General features: G+C 46.6%; 1 protein-coding gene across 1 annotated transcript in view; it reads left to right on the top strand.

Annotated features, from left to right (window-relative positions):
- LOC106629595 (pinopsin) overlaps positions 1–20,785 on the top strand; it is a 30,253-nt gene extending 9,468 nt beyond the window's left edge. The window contains exons 3-4 of the mRNA XM_074546785.1: positions 13,116–13,349; positions 17,703–20,785. Of these exons, the coding sequence (XP_074402886.1) occupies positions 13,116–13,349; positions 17,703–17,885 (417 nt within the window). The 3' untranslated portion in view covers positions 17,886–20,785. The remainder of the gene's footprint in view (positions 1–13,115; positions 13,350–17,702) is intronic.
- The last annotated feature ends 596 nt before the right edge of the window (positions 20,786–21,381 follow it).

The following is a 21,381-nucleotide window of genomic DNA, read 5'->3' as shown; positions in this document are numbered from 1 at the left end:
TACCTAGGCTTCTGATGAAATCCTTTCTTCTATTCTTTCAGTATAGTTTTAATATAATATATATAATAAAATAATAAATCAAGCTTTCTGAAACATAGAGTCAGATCTTCGTCTCTTCTCTCATCTTTGGACCCCTGTGAACACTGTCACAGGGATTTTCCTTTTAATTCACAGACTGCCTACTCTTCTATTATCTCCTTGACAAATGAATCAGAGGGCCTGCCTTCAAATTATCCATCCAAGCACACCAGTGCAAGGCTCAATATTCTGCATTTCTGCACAGACTCCTGCCCTGAGTCACATCAGGGTAAATCTGCCTGCAGCAGCAGTCACAGGCAGGGCAGGAAAAGCCAATACCTTGGCGTGGTTCCCACCAGCCCTCTGCCCCCTTGGTTCCTTGTGTGTTATGGAAAAGGAAAAAAAGTGCAGCAAGGAAGCCTTTGATGTGTTCCATGTTCATTTCCCTATGTCAATTAGCAAGTGCAGCAGTTTCCAATGCAGGAAACAGCTTGGTCCAGCACGGGCAGGAGAAACTGGGGGAGAACAGCTCTGTGTTCAGCAATTCCCTTCCTGGCAGGAAGGGGAAAGGGTGATCACACTGCTCCTCCAGCATCCCTCTGCACAGCCTGAAACAAACAGGGCAGGAGACCTTTCTCCTTTGTAATGCCTTTATTAAAAGTGATCAGCTCAGGTGGGGAGAACCGATGGGTCTGTGCTCACACCACCACTGCTCCCAGGAGTGACTCGGAGGAGGAGGAAGAGGAGGAAGAGTGCAGCTGTGTCCACTGGCCTGTGGGCAGAGCTGGGAAGTCCATCCTCAGGAGAGCATCAGAAGATTGCCTTTATTTCTGGTTCAACATTTGAGTTCCTCTGTCTAGCCGACATCTTTAAGTTAGGGTGAGCAGTAGAAAGGGTCTTGGCAGATACTGGATTCTGTTCCTCACCTCTAGACATTGCTTTGATTCATCAATTTTGTGTTGGCTTGTTGCTTTAGGGGGTTTTGGCTAGGTTTGGTGAGGGGTCCCTCCTGTGTCATGATGGATCTGATGTCATTTCCATGCCAAATCAATGTCCTTTCCCCTTCACTGTCTGGGTGCCATCCTCCAGGAAGCAGCAGTGTCACTGACAAAAGGGGAATTCTTAACCATCAACAACAGGTAGTTAATGAAAATGACAGGTGATTACAGCAACAGTTAGAACCCCACCCTGGCAGCAACTGGCCCAACCTGGGAACTCTGCAACCTTTTAAAAACATGGGCAGCTTTTCTACTCATAACCTGAGTAGAAACCTCATAGCCTGAATAGCCACTATAACCTGAGGCTGAACTGGCCATGTGAGACACACACATTCCCAAAGGCAGAAATCCTGACAGCTGCAACACCTCAGCCACCAGGGAAGGTCTTGAGTTGAGTCTTGAGCTGAGCCCAGAGAGCTGCAGAGGCCATGCAGGTCACTGATGGAAGAGGGAAATCACCTCGGGTCAATCCACCCACGCTCAGGAAAAGCAAGAATTGGTTTCCTGGCTGCAGCTGAGCTCAGTCCCAGGGAAAATGAGGTGGAGATGTTTCTGTATTTCCCCTCTTGGACGGCAGCAGGAGCTCTGCCCATGCAGGATGCTCATGGTTGTCTCTGCTCAGAGTTGCAGGAAGGGCTCTTCCTTCTGTGGGCATTGGAAAATCTGAACCCTTCCTGTGATGCCTTGTGGGGCTACCTAAAACCAGAGGCCAGATAGAATTAAGGCAATAAAAAGCAGTTCTGTTTATGGAAGGGCCTTGAGGTACATTCAGGGCCGACAAAGCCTCCCAGGGGCTACACCCAAAAATGGACCATGGCTCACAGGTTTCACACTTTTATAAGTTTTGGTCTATTTGGGGGTTAATCTTCCAATTCCAGCTTCAGGTAATGAAGCCATGTACCACAAGTTTGCTCCCCCAACTCACTTTTGTTTCCATCTCTGGGGCCTGAGGCAGTGAGGTGTCCTTGATTGCCAGGCCTGGAGAGGAATTGTTGTGTCTGCCCAAAATGGGAAAGCAGCAGCTCACACTGTGTGTGGAGTTTGGAGTTATACACTAAAGAACTGAAGGATTACAAATACATGAAAATTCTAAAAGCTAAAATCCCAAAGCATCATGTGGATACAAAGCACAGGTGCAAGGAGGGCCAGAGCCCAGTGCTGCTCTGGAATAACAGGAGACCCTTCCCTCCTTTGGGATTCTGGGATTCCCTGGGGGATTTGCTCAAACAGGGGCTCTGCTTGTCCAGAGAGCTGCGGGAAGTGGGGGGTAAACGCGCTGGGTGTGCCACAGCATTGTCTGTCCAACAGCACTCACCCACCTATGAGCACACTGAGGGTTTTTCTGGTTGAAAACTAGGCAGCTGTGGTATTCTTTCCTCCTGTAGCACCAGTATTTTCCCTCAGGTGCTTCCAAACCTTGGAAGTGTCCAAGCACAGGCAGTGAGGGAGGCAGGGACAGCAGGAGCAGCCCTGCCCTGCAGGCTGAGCTCCACTGCCCCCTCCCCTGGCTCTCCCTGGTGCTCTGCTGTGTGTCCCAGACAACAATAACTGAGAACAGCTCCATCCTCAGTGAGATGGAGCTGTTCTCATTACACCAGTCATTACTAATTAAAGAATCAGTGCAAGGCGCAGGAGGAGGGGAACCAAACCAGTGAGAGCATCAGTGGTGCTGAGATCTTGTAGCAGCCATTCTCCCTGATGGATGGGCTGTGCAGATCCAGAACCCCAGAGGACAGCTCCTGCACAAGGAGCCCCCAGCCTGGAAGCTCCCTGGCTGTGTTACAGGGAGCTCAGAGTGCCTGGATTTGGACAGGAATCTGCTAAGGAAGGCAGGAGCCTCCCCTGAAATGGAGAATGTGAACCCTCCCCATCCCTCTGAAGTGCTGTAAGTTTTAAATTAAGGGGGTCTCAGGCAAAAAAATGGGAGCAGGAAATAACAGTTCTTTAATAGGGAAAGGAAAAAAATAAAAGGATAAAATAAACAATGCAGTACACTAGAACGACACTGATAGAGTCACAACCCAACCTGACACCCTGTGGGTCAGGGTGTTGGTGGCAGCCCCATTGGAATTGTGGCTCAGCCCTCCTGCAGTGTCAGGGGTGGTTCTGCTGGAGCAGGGATCCTGTAGAGAAGGATGTATTCTTCCTCTGAAGATCCAGTGGAAGCAGAGGCAGCTGCTGTTCCTCTGGGGAATCCAGTGGAGAAGCCGTGCTGGTGTCTCAAAACCTCTGGATTATATCTGGGTAGCAATGCTTGGCTCCTCCCTCTGGGCTCACATCTCCCAATGGGATGCTGCAGTTCTTATCAGCCATGCAGTGACATTCAATAGCTGTTATCAGCAATGTCCCCTCCCAGGGAGGTGTGAATGTGGTCACTCAAAGAGAGAGATAAGGCAAACTGCCCACTTGACAAAAGATAATTTGCCATACAGATGGTAATGGAAACCATCTTGCCTTGCAATCTGGAACAAGCAGGAGGCTGCCCTGAAATGGAAAATGTAAACCCCCTCCCTCTGAATTGTTATAATTTTGAAATTAAGGGGCTCTCAGGCAAAGATATGGGAGCAGGAATAACAGTTCTTTATTAGGGAAGAAAATAAAAATAAAATAAAAATGCAGTAATACAAACCAACAGTCACAGAGTGAGAGCAGTCCCTGCCCCCTGTGTGTCAGGGGGTGTCCCAGCCTCATCCATGGGGGCTCAGCCCTCCTGCAGTGCCCGCTGTGGCTCTGCTGCAGCAGGGATCCTGAACAAGGGGGGAGTTTTCCTCTGCAGCTCCAGGGCTGCTGCAGATGGGCCTGGGCTCCCTCTGGCCATGCAGGGCAGCAGAAAGCTGCTCCTCTGGCAATGCAGGGGGCAAAGGCTGCTGTGCTGTGCCAGGCTCAGATTGGATCCAGGTAGGAAAGCTTGGCTCCTCCCCTGGGCGGAGCATCTCCCCATGGGATGCTGGGATTGGATCAGCCCTGCAGGGACACTCAGTGGCCATGGACAGCAGAGATCTCCTGGAGGGAGGGTTGGCTGGGGGAGAGATAGAGAAAAAACGGCCCCAGGAACAGAGATAACTGCCCCAGCTCTGACAGATGGGGATAGAATGCACACCCCAGCCACATCTTGCATTTTCCAGCCTCAGAGACAGGGACTAGGAAGAATGAGGCCACACCTGGAACCCAGCAGTGCTGCATGGTGCCTACACTTGGTGCTCCTGCCTTTGAAAACAACAACCAGGATGAATTATTCTAATATTCTGGCATTTGAAATTAAACATTAACCCCTTTTAGTGACTACAAGACCTCTCCTTACAGCCCTCTACATCTATAACAGCAACTGAGAGACTGAATTGAAATTTAAAGTTTGATCTTGTATCATGAGGTGCACACTTGAGAGGACAGAGGTGGGTGTGAGAGGATGCTGTGAGCACTTCAAAGAGTACCTGAGCCAGAGAGCTCCTCCCTTGCAGCCCACAGGGCACTCAATGACTCCTCCAGCACTTCCCAAGCCCTCTCAGAAATGAGAAAAATTACTGCTGCAGAGGTGAAGGGCATCAGCCCAGCAGATGGAAATTGATTTCTTCTCTCTCTCCTCACCTCCCCAGCAGCTCTGGCAGAGCTCTGTGTTAATGCTGGAACAGCAGAGAGCCATCAGGAGTGGCTGGTCCCTGCATGGGCTCTGTGATCCCCTGCCAGCCTGAGACCACCTGTCTTTCTCAGAGCCAGCTTTAAGAGCTTTTGGCCAAATTTCCACAACACCAATCTCGTTGATTCACTTACCACAGGAGATTTTCCACAGCCTTCATTTCCAAGAAAAGAAAAGATGATTTTCAGAGGCAAATCCTCCCCCAGCTCTTGCACATAGGGCACCACAAAAGGTTTCTCTCTCACTCAGACACAGGAATTTAGGTTTTGCCATCAGTGATGAAGCTTAGCCTGATGATATGTCAGTTTACCAGACTGTGCAGCAGAAGCTCCCAGTGACAAACCAGCAGTGCAGCTGCTTTTGGCCTCGTGTCACTTTGGGTCCCCAGCTCTGCTCTGCCCCATCTGTGCTGTCCTGCAGGCTGCTCTGCTGGCTCAGGGCTGTTCCATCTCTGTTTTGGGGTACAGCCCCAGGTCTGTCAGTGTCACTGGCTGGGGTCTGTGTACAAACCACGAACAGGACAGAGCTGCTGTGGAACGTGCCTTGAGCTGTTTGATTTTCCAGCATCAGTCTCATTACATGGTTATGACAATGGGAAGATGCCAGCAGCTCCCATCCCAGGCAGCAGACCAAGAACTTAATGTTACAACTCACTTTATAAGTTTTTTTACCAATCACACAAAGCAAAAGCACATTGACAGTAGTTCTATCCAACCACTATAAGCACACGTGCCTTTGGTTAAACAATGCTTGCTTATTTCAAATACAATACCTGCTTGTGAGCCTTAAAGCACAATGCACAGAGCTCCATTATTAAGCTTTAACCTTCCTAATATCTTGCTAGGTAAACTTTCTGTATCTTAGAGAGGTATTCAGACAAGTGTTAATCCACAGACCATTGTTCTATTTGTCCTTGCTTTTCTACAGTTTAAATAATTTTTCTGCTGACCAATCTCATGGCTGCTGCTTAGCTCCAATCATAGTTCTGCTGTCTCTCTGCCTTTTGCAGCTTTCCCAAAACCTTCTGATTCTGTGGATTCCCACATGTCAGGGGCAGAGCTCTCCTCTCACACACAGCATTAAACCAGACAGGGAACAGAGCTGGCACTTGCTTTACCTGCTGTCATCCTCATGGCAAGGCACTGAGTGATGGGGCTGTGAGAAAGGCAGTGCTCCACTGTGAGTGCAGATAAGGAGTTTCTAGCTTTTATCACTGTACTTAGAGACTTTTAACATAATTCAAAGGTTTGAATGTTAGCAGGGGTAGAAAAAAAGCTTCCTTAGAAATAAAATAAAATAAAATAAAATAAAATAAAATAAAATAAAATAAAATAAAATAAACAAACAAAAACCCAAAACCAAAACAAACCAAAAAAACCCACCAAAACAAAAAAAACCTCGTTCTAGCAACATTTCTTCATGGGAGGGCCAGCCATTTATTTCTTCTCCAAGCAAAACTTTTTTTCGTTTTTAATTAGTTAAAATAAGTATTTTAACTAATTAAAGTATTAGTTTAATTAGTTAAAATGCTAATTAGTATTTTGATAATTAGTATTAGGACAGATCATGAAATATTGTTAAACCAGCACTGTTAAACCAGAACTTCAAGGAAATTCTCAATAATCATTGAATGGGTTGGGTTGAGTTGGAAGGGACCTTAAAGATCCTCAAATCCCAGCCCCAAAGGGCTGAGGGTTTCCCCTGAAGCATCCAATTCAGCTCCCTGCATTTATCAGTTATTAGAAGCAGGGCATGTGCTGGTGGGCAGGGGCACCAGGAGCTCTCACATCCTCCTCAGAAGGAACCAGGCTGACCTGCAATTCCCAGGCTGTGCAGTTTAATCCCATCTCCACTGGGTTACAGCCTGGTTCCTCAGTCCATGCTCAAACAGCCCCAGCCAGGAGCTCTCTGTGTTTGGTTTCAGAGCTCTTGGGCTCCCTTTGAGCAGGCAGTGCTGCCTGAGATGCTCAGGGCTGCCTGTGCTGCCCCTTCTGTCCCTGGGCTTTGGCCACAGGGCTCAGCTGGCACCTGTAGGAATGTGCCTCATGTTCATGGAGTGACAAAATTATCCTTTGTCTCCTAAAAATGAAAAAAGCCCAAAAGTTTCTCTCCTCAATTAGGTAAAAAGACATCTCTTAGGACCCTGGGGACTTCACCTCAAACTTAAGGATAGCTAATTGGACAGGAGCCAAAAAGTCCCACATGGGCAATTCACTAGAAAAAGAAGATAACAAAAGGAAATAATTGCTTTTGTGAGGTGTTTTACCAGGAGCAAGAGGGCCTCTTACACCTGGATTGGTTTTTCTCTGTAAAGAGTTTTGTTATTTTGCCTTTTATTAAAACTTTTTTTGTTTCCAACACTACCACAGAAGCCATCCTGCTCATTTTAAGCCATCTGAGGTGGCTGAGATGCCTCAGGTGTGCTGTGCTGTAGATCTGTTGTAGACATCTTTTCATTAAAAATCCTTTCCTTAGGATTTTTCCCTTCTGAGAAGCTGAGAGGCCTCAGGAACAAAATGTAAACAATGGTTATCTGCTGCTGTGGAATGCAACAGGTGCATCTGTGATTGGTCTCATGTGGATGTTTGGAATTAATGGCCAATCACGGCAGAGCTGGCTCTCTCTCTGTCCGAGCCACAAACCTTTGTTTATTCATTCTTTTCTGTTCTTAGCCAGCCTTCTGACGAGAATTTTTTATTCTATTCTTTTAGTATAGTTTTAATGTAATACATATCATAAAATAATAAATCAAGCCTTCTGAAACATGGAGTCAGATCCTCATTTCTTCCCTCATCCTCAGACCCCTGCGACCACATAGAGTCACATAGATCTCCAAGAGCTTATCAGACCTGGCTCGAGGACACCCCAATATCAGGCACCTTCAGGCCAGCACATGCACACTTTCGTTGAGGTTTTTTCCCCTTTATCTCCCTTATTCTGACATTTCTCATCCTCTCACTCCCACGAGTGCTGCAGTCAATTCTCCAGGCTCTAGAGAGTGTGGTGGTTTCACAGAAAGGCAGAGAGAACACAGTCAGGCCCTCAGCTGAGGTTCTCATGTAACCCTGTGGATCCAAGGTTCCTCACAGGGGGATTTTGTGCCTGAGCCCCCAGGTGGCTCAGCTGTGCCCTCCAGGCCTGGATGTGGCTGTGCAATTTCCACCCCCAGTGCTGAAACCATGGATTTTGCTTTCCTGGTGAAGTGCTGACTCTGTTGTTGTGCACAGTCAGCAGCCCCAGGCAGGGATGTGCTGTGCCCACAGTGACCTCTGTTTAAACCTGTCCTCATTGTTTGCTGCATTATTCCCTCACCCACAGCTCCTGTCTGTGCCACCCCACACAAACAACACTGGTGAGCATTTCTGCTCCTGCACTGGGAGGATGGCTCTGTACAATCCCAATTATGGTCAGTGAGATTTTAAAAAAGGCGAATTAATCACTTCTGCAGGCTGAATCACCACCTTGAGGTGCTTCTCTGCAGGAGAAAACACAAAGAAACTCAGCCAGTGAAAAATCAACAGCCATGGGAAGCAAAAGGAAAAAAACTGTAAGAGCAAGATGGGGCCAGGGCTTGCAGCTCCCCAGTCCTGCTAACGTGGATTTCTCCCTTCCTATACCAAAATCCTTCCCTTCTCTTTGGGAAGTGGAATGTAGAACTTCTCCTGGGCTCCTCAGCACCATCCCTGAAGCAGCAGAGTTCATCCTGCCCTGGCAGGAACTGGGGAACCTGGGAAGAAACCCAAGATCAGGAATCATCCCAAGTCCTGCCTGACCTGGCAGAGCTCCCAGGGATGCCTTGAAAAGGCTGGCCTGGAACAGAGGATGGATGGGGCTAAAGAATAAAGTAGGGATTTTTTAAAATGATCTCCTCAATGGATCCACCTTGGGCAGCTCACACTGAGACACACATTCAACACTGAAGCTGTGATACAGAGGCAAAATTAATTTTAAGAAACTGAAAAGATAATTTTAGAAGGAACAGAGACTCAATTTCCACTGAAGAAAATATGAAGGCTATAAAAGCACATTTTTCACAGCTGTTTTCTATACCAAACCCTACAGAAACAGTGAGATTTTAAAAACACATTTCTTGTACAGCAGATTGAAGTTTTGATTTTTGACCAAGACAGTAGCAGAGGAGAGTGCACAGCCAGGGTTCCCCTGTGCTGAACTCCTGCTGCTGCTGAGCCAGGAGCAGCCTGGGCTGAATTCCACCCTCCATGGGCCAGAACCAAGGGCAGGCACAGGCCAGACCTGTGCTCTTGGCTCTCCTGGAAGTTATTGAGACTGTGGGAAATGGAAAGGCAGAAACTTCCACACACACAGGAGGGTTTGATCTGCAGCCTTGGAGAAGCCTGGATTGATGTAAAAATACAATACACAGACATTAAGCAGAAAAATAATAAATTTATGTTTCTATAGTTGTAAGGAAGAGTATGCCTTAAGTAAGTGAGAAACTGCATTGATAAAATGGTGGAGGGTTTATAGTGTAGTAATGTAGTTGTACAGAGCAAGTTAAGAGTTTAGATGTTACAATAGAAGCATTTGTGTGTTATGTGTGATAATAGCCCATTGGATAACAGTATCTGCAGTGCAGTAGAAGTGAGTAAAGGTGATAGGTTAGAAAAGCAAAATAAACCCAGTGGCAACTGTCCATTGGATCAGAAGGTTCTATATTGCCTTGTAATGAAGAACTTGTGACTGCTTTGAGCTATGGCTGACTGCTTGCTCCTCTAAAACCTCACAGCCTCTGAGACTGATGTTTATCTAAGCAGTAAATCATAGCCCCAAAATAGGCCCACCCCTTTAATTAATGCAGTGATAATAAAAAAGACGAAATTAAACTAGAAGCCCACAGCACCATTCAGCAGCATCACTTTAGCAGAGCTCTTTGCTTTGCCCACCTCCAGAGGGTGATCTGGTGCCAGGCACAGCCCAGAGCCACAGGGTACAGCCAAGTCTCCATCTGCTGATGGGGGGCAGCAACACTTCAAGGTTGATGGGCTTGGTTTGGTTTTGCAGAAATTTTCTGCATGTTTGCCCAATATGAATATCTCAGGTTTCCTTGGCTGACCAGGGAAGCCTTGCAGTCAAAAGCAAAAAATGCTTCAAGGAGAGTTACAGAAGTGAGAGGATATTTAAAATTTCTTGTGCAACTCCAGGGCACACAGGGAATATTGCTGTGTCTGCTCTGGGTGCCCTGACCCCCAGGGCAGCACTGACTCTGACCCTCATCCATGGAGAAAGTTTCCCACACTTCAAGACAGACTGGAACCCACAAAAGTGTGAAATAGATTATAGAGAGCAGTGCAGGTGCATCACTGGGTGAGAAATTGAGGGTTTGGGGTTTTTAGTGTGTTGTGGATGGCAGCAAGATGGAGGGCACAGGGTGCTGTCCTGGGTTTCTTCTTCAGCTTCTTCTTCCTCCTTCTCCATGGGTTTGGGTGGCATTTTGTAATTGGGCAGGAAAGTCTGCACTGTGGGCTCTGTGGGATCAGTTATTGGGTTAAAAGGGAAAATAATCCAGGTGTCAGTTCTTAACTGGATAGTTTAGTCTTAGGAGACCTTGTACCAAGAGATTGTTGGCCATTTTGTGCCTTCTAATGCAAAGCTGCTGAACTCACAGCAGTGAGACTATTTTACTGATAAGAAATAATAAACACTTAAGTCCCAACATGAAACTGCTGTCCAGCTAGAACACACCAGTAAAACATTTGTCCTCTCTGGCCTTATCTGAAGGAAGAGGTGGTTGGGTTTCCTTTTCTGGAATTGATGGAAATCAATAGAACCAAAGGGAGCTTTTGGCTTTCCTTGAGGTGCTCCACAGGCAAGGCCTCACCCACCTCCTCCTCAGGTGTTCCTGGCATGGAGGGACAGGAGGGCTCAGGGGGGCTCGGAGGAGCTGGGATTTGTGTGGGGCTGCAGAGCTGGGATTGGTGTGGGGATGCAGGGCTTGGATTTGTGTGGGGATGGAGAACTGGGATTTGTGTGGGGATGCAGGGCTGGAATTTGTGTGGGGATGGAGAACTGGGATTGGTGTGGGGATGCAGAGCTGGGATTTGTGTGGGGATGCAGGGCTGGAATTTGTGTGGGGATGGAGAACTGGGATTGGTGTAGGGATGGACAGCTGGGATTTGTGTGGGGATGCAGAGCCCTGGCAGCTGGTGCTGGTGCCTTGCAGTGCCTCTCCTCAGGAGCCTCACAAACCAAACCAAGCACACAATATGGAAATTCAGCCCCTCTCTGGTCTGCAGCCCTGCTCCCACCCCAGTCCAGCTGTCTGGACTTCATCACACGGCCTGGGTGAAGTTTTATACCAAGGCATGACAGACTCTCAAGAAATCCACACCAATGAAATGTGGAGTGCAAAATTCTTATCAGCTGCATGAGATACAATGGAAGAAGATAAATGTGAGCTTTGTCTGAGATGGCTGTGAATGAATCTGAGCTACTGATGCCTGTGGGTGGCTCTGAGTGAAACATTCCCTTCTTGCTAATGGAAATATTTTGATTAACAACTTTATTTGCCTAGCAGCAAATGCCACTTTTTTTCCTTTTAAATCACAGACAAGTGTCATAAAATATTTCATTTGCACATTAACAAGATATTTATAAAGTACTTGATATTTGAGTTCCCTCAGCAGGCAATTACAGATATGTTCTATTTTTTGAACAGTTTTGGTTGGGTATTTTAATTAGTCTCAAGGTGACTTCCAACACTCAAATACATCCTGAGGGATTCCCCATAAAACTGCTTGTAATAATGAGTTCCTTGTGCTTACTGCAGCACTTCTGAGAGCAGGCATGACACAGCAGCCACTGAAAGCTCTGGTTTTCCAAGCACACAGACAACAGCAAAGCAGGCCAACACAGTTTCATGCAGTGGGATTTACTCTCAGGTTTGTGAGCCCCAAGCCCAGAGGAGGAGCCTGCTGTAAATCACTTTAATTCAGGTGCTGCCTCCTGCCATGGATCCAGGGAAGGGATTCCCTCAGCCCCAGTGCTGTGGGTGCAAGCACATCCATCCTGCAGGACTGGGCACAGGCTCTGGGAGCTGCTGCCTCTGCTCACACCAGGCTCATTCCCTTCCTTGCCTCCTGCCCAGGGCACTCCCGTTAAAATCCGGGGTTTGCAGGGAGCTGGAGGGGGCTGTGGTAGGTGCTGAGTGCTTGTGCTGGTCCTGCTGATGCCTTGGGATTTCAGCTTGTGTGTTCTTCATGTATTTGTAATCCTGCAGTTCTTTAGTGTATAACTCTTTATGCTCTTCCCAGGGAGGTGGTGGAATCACCATCTCTGGATGTGTTTAAAAAAAGGCTGGCCATGGCGCTGGGTGCTATAGTCTGGTTGAGGTGTTGGGGCACAGATTGGACTCACTGATTTTAGAGGTCTCTTCCAACCTCATTATTCTGTGATTCTGTGATTCTAAACTCCACACACAGTGTGAGCTGCTGCTTTCCCATTTTGGGCAGACACAACAATTCCTCTCTAGGCCTGGCAATCAAGGACACCTCACTGCCTCAGGCCTGAGAGATGGAAACCAGAGTGAGTTGTGGAGAGCAAACTTAGGGTACATGGCTTCATTACCTGAAGCTGGAATTGAAGATTCATCCCCAATATGCAAATGGCCCAAACTTATAAAAGTGTGTAAACCTGTGACCCATCATCCATTTTTGGGTGTAGCCCCTGGGGGGCTTTGTCTGCCGTAAATGTACCTGAAGGCCCTTCCATAAATAGAACTGCTTTTTATTCCCTTAATTCTGTCTGGCCTCTGTTTTTAGGTAGCCCCAAAAGGCATCACAGCCCAGCTGTCAGGGACACACTCAGCACTCACCACCCACCCCTGCCCTTAGTGCAGCCACCCTAGGAGCTCCCAGGTGTGGGAAATAGTAAGGGTAAGAAGATTTTCAGAAAAAAAAAAAGGGAAAGAAAACCTTAGAAACAGCAGAGGAACTTAGAATCAGCTGTAGCTGCAAAGTCTGGAGGTAGAAAAAGTTACAATGGTACATTAAGCAAGGATATAAAACAGTAGCTTGGGTCTTAGGCTTTGCTAAGATGGACCTTAAGACTGCAGGAAAATGTGCTTAGCAAGATGGTAGAAGGTTTTAAGCTTAATAATGTTGTATTTTATATTGTTAATAGAAAGCAGACAAGCAAACATTGTGTGAAGCAGGTGTACATGTGCTTTTAGTAATTAGCTAGAAGAAGTGTCTGTAGCTTTAGCAATGTGCCATTGGCTAGAAAGCTTTTAAGATGCTCTGTATCAAAGCCACCTTTGGCTGCTGCTGGCTGTACCTGAGCTTTGCCATCCTCCCCCCGTCTCAGCCACATCCCGAGGCTGATGCTGCAGTAAAGCTCGAGGAAGGTTCCCCAGCAGTGCTGCCCTGTTTGTGCGATACCCAATGGACACAGCAGCACCCTCCCCGTGCCCGTGCCAGCAGGGTGACCCTGGCTGTGCTCTGTCCCAGGTCAGCAGCCTGCCCCGCGGGCCGGGCCGGGGCCGGGAGCAGCGCGTCCTGCTCATGGTGATGGTGATGGTGCTGTGCTTCCTCCTCTGCTGGCTGCCCTACGCAGCTGTGGCACTGCTGGCCACCTTCGGGCAGCCTGGCCTCATCAGCCCGGCAGCCAGCATCGTCCCAGCCATCCTTGCCAAGAGCAGCACTGTCTACAACCCCATCATCTATGTGTTCCTGAACAAACAGGTCAGTGAAATGCTTCCCTTCCCTTCCCTTCCCTTCCCTTCCCTTCCCTTCCCTTCCCTTCCCTTCCCTTCCCTTCCCTTCCCTTCCCTTCCCTTCCCTTCCCTTCCCTTCCCTTCCCTTCCCTCCCCTCCAGATTCCATCTGTACAAGGAGGGACAAAATAGCGAGGGGAGATTGGCACTGTCATGTTTTATAAAAAACCTTCACCAGGATTTTCTCCTGAGAAGCCTCAGAAAAGAAATATAAACAATATTATCTGATTGCTTGGGATGTGGTATGGAAGTTGTTCACCAACAGGTGCATCTTTGATTGGTTCCATGTGAATTGTTTTTAATTAATGGCCAATCCCAGTCCAACTGTGTCAGGACACTGGTCAGTCATGGGTTTTTATTATTTGTTCTTGTCTAACCTTCTGATGTCTCCTTTCTCTTTGTTTAGTATAGTTTTAGTATATCATAATATAATATAATATAATTAATATAATCTCAGTCTTCTGAGAACTTGGAGTCAATTCTCATCTCTCACCTCATCCTGGGACCCACAACACCACAACAATTAATAACCACAGGAGATAAAGAGAGCATCAGTGACATCACCCAGATCCATGAGAGGGAAGCTTGGAAAAAGGGCTCCAAGGAGCAAATCTATTCAACCAATCTGCATTTTTGGCAGTTGGACAAGCAGCTCCCCACATGTGCAAATAGCAAATGATTCTTTGGTCCTTCCTTTCCATTGCCCAGTTCACCAAAAAGAGAAGAAATCCATGTTCTGGCAAGAGTGGAAGCACCAGAAATTGTTTGAGGTGACTCAGCTATGTGAAGTGTTGTGAGGATGTGAGCCCTTACTGTCCCACACCCAGCCCAGCCCAGTACATTGCCCACAGCAACTCCTCCTCCTCACATCATTAGCTCTCTGATTTACTCCTGATTTACTCTTTAACTCCCCTGAAATCCTTCAGCCACTCTTTGTCCTGCTCTCCCCTCCAGGAGCTGGTGAGGATCTGCAGTGCCAGAGGAGCTGGGCTGGCCCCTGGCACAGGGACTGACAATAAAACTGAAGATGAGCAGAGATCTGCAGAGAAAACCAGAGAGCACCAGAGCTCCTCCAATCCCTCGGGCAGCTCCAGGTCCACCAGCCCATTGCACTGATCTCTGCAGTGCTGGGATTACAGCAGATGGATCATTTGTTTCCCTGGGTCCAGCAAATTCTCCACTTGAAATGGTTTTTGGAAGCTGTTAGGAAGCACAGACAGTAAATTGCTTGCTCTCTCTCAGAAACAAATGATGATGGTAAAAGATTGATTTAAGTCTGGCTTGAATTAGCTGTGGGTGTTTTTCCTGTGACGTGAGAAATTGCCAGGGAGTCAAAGTTTCCATGACAGCATCCATCATCCCCACAGCATCCACCAGCTCCACTCAGTGCCACAAACAGCCCAGGGGGTTCAGAATTCCCTGACACCTTCCCTGGGATAGGAGCCCTTCTTTCCCTTCTCCTCCATAATTTAGCTCTTGAATAAGGTCCCTGATGAAACCCCTGCAGTGTTGGGGAGCTGCTGCCATCCCCTGCCAGGGAAAGCCCAGCACACAGAGGGTAATTCTGCCTCACCCCAAACATCCCCAGCCCTGCTCACCCCAGAGAGGCAGCTCAGAGCCCCCAGACTGATCTGAACGTGTGCATGGCTGCAAAGAGCCCTCCAAAACACAGACTGTGTGCAGGAGTCTTCTACAGGCAATTCTAAATTAATCTTTTTACTAAATAGCTTGCTGACACAAACAGCAGCTAGACACAAATTAAACTGGGTTTGTCCATGTCAGACTCCTGAAGTTCACCATAAACTTTTACTCCAGGTGCTCCACACGTGCTTCATTTTGTTTGTGGAGGGGGTTTTATGGTGGATTTTTTAATTTTTCTTAAATTCCACTTGGTTTGCATTGCTCAGTTGGTATTTAGCAGCAATCAGTGCTCAGGGTTCTATACTCAGTGCAGAATGAGAAGTCAATAGTTTGGGTTTGCCTGCACTCAGGAGGGAACCTCAGGCCAGAAGATGCTGCAGCCACCCAGGAGTGCCAGGCATGGGAGAGCAGGAGCTGTTGTTGTGGTGTTAATTAATTGTTGTGGTGTTTCAGGTCACCCAGAAAACCACATTCAACACCATCAGCATTCCTGAGGCTGAGGGAACCTGGAGGAGATGCCTTGACAGCTCCCACAGCTGACTCTGCCCTCTGATTCTGGGCTATTCCTAAAAGAGTTCTGTGCCCAGGCTTCACCCCTGCTCTGGTCAATGCTCAGAAATCTGGATAAAATCTGAGATCAGGCCAGATAAAATAACATTCACATGCAGGAAATGCATCCAGGCAAGGACCAGGTGAAGGTTAAGCAGATTGAGGAGACTCTCCAGTGAAACAGGAATTCACTGGGGATTAAACAGCTGCAGAAAGGTACCTGGGAAGGGCCATGTGAGCTTGACCATGAGGGGAACAAAAAATAGAAAATGTCTGTGTACTGCCCATGAGTTTTGAAGCTGCTTAATATTCCAATGCTGTGGTGAGAGGCTGATGGAAAAAATCTGATTATTACAAAGTTTTTAATCCTGAGAAAATGCAGTTTCTCATTGAAAAAAAGAAACCACAGCTGATGAAAAAATTGTGTAAAACTTTAAAAAAAGCCACTTTCCCCAGAAAGCAAGGCTGCTGATGAAAAACCAGCATGATTTTTCTCTTGGCTGTTGATAACAAGAGTTGTCAGAGCTTGTTGCTAGAAGCTGTGTTGTAAAAGAATTACCAGTAATGTTGTTTTGGACTCTTGAGTGTAGAGATCAGTTACCAGCCTTTGACCCTGCAGCCTTGAGGACGCCATGCACACAATCCACACCACCTAAAATCCCCATTTTTTCAGCTACAGGCAGTTTCCTTGTCCTCATGCTTTGCACATTCCCTCTGCTCTCAGATCCACAGAATATTCTGCCATACAACTGAAAAAATCCCTCCAGTTGTGGATATTGAACCAGCCCCTCCTGAGAGCTTAAACATCTCATCTTTTCCCTGGTCAGACCCAAACCAAAGCAGCCAGCAGTTTGATTGGTAACTCAATTAATTCAATCCACTCCACACACTGAGCAATGGGATGTATCCATACCCTGATGGAGGTAGCAGGAGTGACTCTCAGCTCCCCAAAATCCCTGTGCACAGCAGGGTTTGCAGCAGGTGACAGATCCTACAAGGAGAAGTTTTAGTCCCTTCTATTCTCTGCATTGCCACCAAGTCAGTAATATCTGTGATCAATAAAACACAGGACAGCTGCTGGAGGCCTGTGACCTGTCCCAGAACTTTGTTCAAGGCTCTCTCCCCTCTGTGCTGCTCTGTTGAGCTCAAGGACATGTGTGACATTCACATTCTCTGGAGAGAGACACACACAATTCTCTCTCCCAGGATTTTCCTAGAAAAACACAGAGAGAAGAAGAGAAAACAATTCCTACCTTTATTCTCTGCTCCTGTTGTTGTTCCACATGTGGAGTGTGTTATGGAGATTGTTCACCTGAAGGGATTTGTCACTTGGGTTCTGCTGAGGATTGTTTTGTTTCCTTGGCCAGTTGGCTCAATGTGACTGTGTTCACAGGGGTTCTTGGATTGGGGAAGAGATGAGGATCTGACTCCGTGTTTCAGAAGGCTGATTTATTATTTTATGATATATATTACATTAAAACTATACTAAAAGAATAGAAGAAAGGATTTCCTCAGAAGTCTAGCTAGGAATAGAAAAGAAAGGAATGATAACAAAGGCTTGTGTCTTGGACAAGAGAGTCTGAGCCAGCTGACTGTGATTGGCCATTAATTAGAAACAGCCACATGAGACCAATCCCAGATGCACCTGTTGCATTCCACAGCAGGAGATAACCATTGTTTACATTTTGTTCCTGAGGCCTGTCAGCTTCTCAGGAGGAAAAATCCTAAGGAAAGGGTTTTTCATGAAAGTTTTCTGTGACAGCTCAAAGCTGTGTCCAGGCTGTCTCAGTCACAGTTTTTTCTTTAGTCTCTTTTGTATAGTATAGCATCTCTTTAGTATAGTTATAATATAGCATTAATGTAATGTAGTATAGCTTAATAAAGCAATTGTTCAGCATTCTGAATCATGGAGTCAGATGCCAATCATTCCCTGCATCAAGGGCTCCCTGCATTCAATAGATATGTTTTATTTGACAAAACATTTCAACCTCCAATACAAAATATTGTCACACCCATGCTGTTCCAGAGCTATCCCAGGAACTTTATTAATACCAAATCATGAGATAAAGCCTGGCTTATAAAACCTGAGCAGAATTAAACTCCTGCTGACTGCTGTTCTTTTTGTGTGCCAGTTTTACAGGTGTTTTGTGGAGCTCCTGAGGTGCAACAAATCCCCCCAGAGCTCCTTGCCCAGGCTGAAACAGCAAGAACAAACCCCAGGTTCTGAAGAGCTTCTGCCAAAGCCCAGCCAAGCCCAAAGGAGAGATCCAGAGCTTGGTGCTGTAGGAGGGCTCCAAGAAACAAGCTGCATGTGAGGAGAGGGGCACAAGGCTCTCCAGGAGGGAATGGCCAGCCTGCAGATGGTCCCTCTCACCCTGGCTTGGATTAACTCCTCCAAAAAGTCTCATGTTGCTTTTCAAACAAATCTGAACAGATCATGATGAACTATGCAGTTACAGGGTAAAGCTCTACTGAAATTTAAAGTGCGTGTATTGGTTATGTTTCAAAGTTTAGAAATTGCAGCTGAAACTTAGGAAAATATGTATTTTAGGGACTTTTCTCTTAAATTGTCAGCTTACAAAGTTAGTGCAGCAAAAGATAACTTCCGCCAGCACTCAGTGAAGGAGCAGCTCTGAATGCTCAGCCCTCAGCTGGGCAGAGCTCCTGTCTCTGGAATCGCTGGAAATGCCACTTGTTGAGCATTAGGAACAAAGCAGAGTGTTCCTTTGAGCAAGGGGGCTCTGGGGGCACCTATGGGGCCAAGGGGAGCCAGGGAGGCTGAGAGTGCAGGGCAGCCCTGGGAGCGGAGCTGGGAAACAATTCTGCTGAAACAATTCTGCTGAAACAATGTCAGGAGCCAGGACATCCCTCTGGCTGTCCTGAGCAGCCCAGACCCCTGCCAGGGGGCTCAGAGACCCTGGCACAGAGCCCAAAACACTGTGGGTTTGATTATGGCCCATGGAGCAAATTACCAACCTTGGATGAAGATCTGCAAGTCATGGCAAATTAAGTAGAATAATAGTGAAGTTAACACAGGGTGAAAAAGTAGATTTTGGGGTTTTTGGTATGGGGGTTCAGGAGGCAAGATGGAGGGATCTGGGGGTGTCCAGCTTTTCTCCTTCTTCTTCTTGGCCTCCATCTTCTGCTGTGATGGTGGCACTGGCAGATTGGTTTAGAGTAGCAGCTCACTGTCTAACATAGGTGACAGGTATTGGGAAGTAATTGTAAACATTGTACACATCATTTTTAGTATAAAGACCTAACACTGCCCTGGGGGCAGGCAGAGTGCCTGGAACTGTCCCCCTGGATGGACCTGGGCAGGGCAGGAGAAAGAATTTTATAGATAAGGAATAATAAACAACCTTGAGACCGAGAAATGAAGAGCTCTGACTCCTTCTTCAAGCACCAGACTGGGAAAAGAGACTTTGGAACTTTTCTTGGGTCACTGTGAGCAGATAGAGATCCCGACAAAACAATTCTGCTGGAACAATTCTGCTGAAACAACAATTCTCTTTCCGCCCAGAGCTGTCCCTGTTTCCCCCCAGGGAAGCTTCTGCAGGATCCTCCTCCTGGGCATTTTTGGGGAGGGAGGGACAGTGGTGCCTCCTACGAACAGAAAAGCATTGGGAAGCCCCAGAAAGGCAGCTGGAGGAAAAATTATAAACAAACAAAGAGGGAACAACCTTCTCCCTCATCAACTCTGAGCACAATCTCAATATTTTGACATATTTGAAAATATTTGACAATGTTTTCATCCCAGATTGGAAGAAAAACATGAAATGGCACCGTTCTGTGGAAAATTACTTTTCAAATTCCAAACTACATGGGAATGCCTTCTTTCAGAGGAGTTTCACACAGAAGCAAATCCACAGCCCTGCCAACACAGCTGTCAAAAACTTGTACCACAGTGCTGTAATTACCATAATTAGCCAGCACAGGGGTCTGGGGAGTGAACACTGTGCATATCATTACCAGGGTACCTGTTCCAAAAGGATATTTTTGATTTTTCAGATGATCAAAGCTGTCTTTTTCTTCTAGGGATGTAGGTTTGTTTTTCTTTGCAATATTAACAAAATCTTCATTGTAGTCACAACATTATTTCACAACCTATTTCTTTTTTTATCCCTAAACCACAACTGTGCTAATAACCTAAATAACACCAAATGTTTTAAAATACAGAAGCAGAAGCCATGAATTGAGGTTTTTACTGAGGTGATATTAGTGGATGAAATAAAAGCAATAGATGCACTTACTGCTAAGCAATACTAATCAATTATTTATTCCCAAGCACATATTTTTAAAGAGTAGTTTGTTATTTTCAGATTAGAAAGCATGTCAGGAATTTTTCAGTTCATCTTTTCCCTTGATCTTGTCCCTAGGTGGATTGTTAAATTCCAGTATGAATTTGTGCATTAATAGCAGTATTGCAGCTCTGTGACTGGTGGGTTTTGTACATGTAAGGATTCATTCTTAGAGCATTAAATCTGGTGTTGGTAGGTGTTTTGGACACTTTAAATAATTCATGGTTTGTGATAAAAATGTGCGTTTTCAACACAAATTGTTGGTTTCTGTTCCATTCCCTGTAACCTGCTGCAAGCAGAGAGCAGCTTGTACCTGCCCTGCTTGGAAACATGCAGGATGTTGTAGCTGTAAATAAAAATAATCTCCTGTGGTACCTCCGCAGCCTCCTCTCATGAGCAGCTCAGCACCACAGCCCTCACCCATCCCCACATCTGGCACCAGGGACAGCAGCTGCACCTGGCCTGGGCTGCCCAGCACCTCCTCTGGCCAAACTGCTGGGTAACACCCTTTAGGTGACAAGAAATTGATGAAAAACACACAGAAAAGGCCATGCACACAGCAACACAAGCAAAACAACACCAAAATCCCCAGATTTCAATTTACACTTTTACTTGAGAAGGAGGTACAGCTCTCATTTGTTTCAATGAGTGTTCAGCTCTCTAATTTCTGAGGTTTATGAGCAGCTTGTAATTTCATTTCAGCAGGCAGGTTTGCTGCCATTAAAAGAGATTATAATTCCGTAACCATTTATCTGGATTTTTGTTAAACCAAGCACTGTGGCTGTGTAACCAGCAGTATCACAGGGCGTTCAGCAAGCAGTCAAACCTTTCTTTACCTATTTTACAGCACCTTCAATATATAAAAATTGAGCTAAATGACTGAAATTCACCCCTTGCACTACTTTGCATCTTTTTTTTTTTTTTTTTTGTGCTAAGGAAAAGCTATTTGGCTTTGAATGAATGATCTCACTGAATGCAGACCCAATGCCCAGAGGACACCCCAAGGGAGACTTTGCTGAGTTTTCAGATACAAACACAAGAACTGGCTTTAGAGTCAAACAGAACTGATAGCAGCAAGGAAATGAACATTAAGAGTTCAAACAGCCCCATGTCCTTCAGAGCTCTCCCTTCCCAGCATCACCAAAGGAACAAAGGATGTTGAGGGCTCAGGCACCACTCTCAGCGAGGAGGGAGCCCTGCACACCCCATGGGGCTCATCAGATGTGAGATGTCACCAGATGTCACCTCCCAGAGGCACAGACCCCCTTGTACCCATCACAGGAAAAGCTTCCAAGAGCTCTTTCACTCTTTTCTTTTCTGCCTGGATTGTGGAGGCCCCATTCCAGGAGGGAATGAGGAAAAGTCCCTGCAGGCAATGGGAGCTTTCTCACCACTGTAAGAGCGCTTCAGGCCCACAGGCTGAAACTTCATTTAAAGCAAATCAGTTCTCAGTGCCCCTGTGCCTCACCTTGAATTGAACAGAAATACCAGCTCAGCTGTAGAAAGCCAA

This window comes from Zonotrichia albicollis, chromosome 9 (assembly GCF_047830755.1).
Source record: "Zonotrichia albicollis isolate bZonAlb1 chromosome 9, bZonAlb1.hap1, whole genome shotgun sequence".
NCBI classification, from domain to species: domain Eukaryota; kingdom Metazoa; phylum Chordata; class Aves; order Passeriformes; family Passerellidae; genus Zonotrichia; species Zonotrichia albicollis.
The sequence above is the reverse complement of the archived record's forward strand: the minus strand, read 5'-3'. Positions and strand labels throughout refer to the sequence as shown.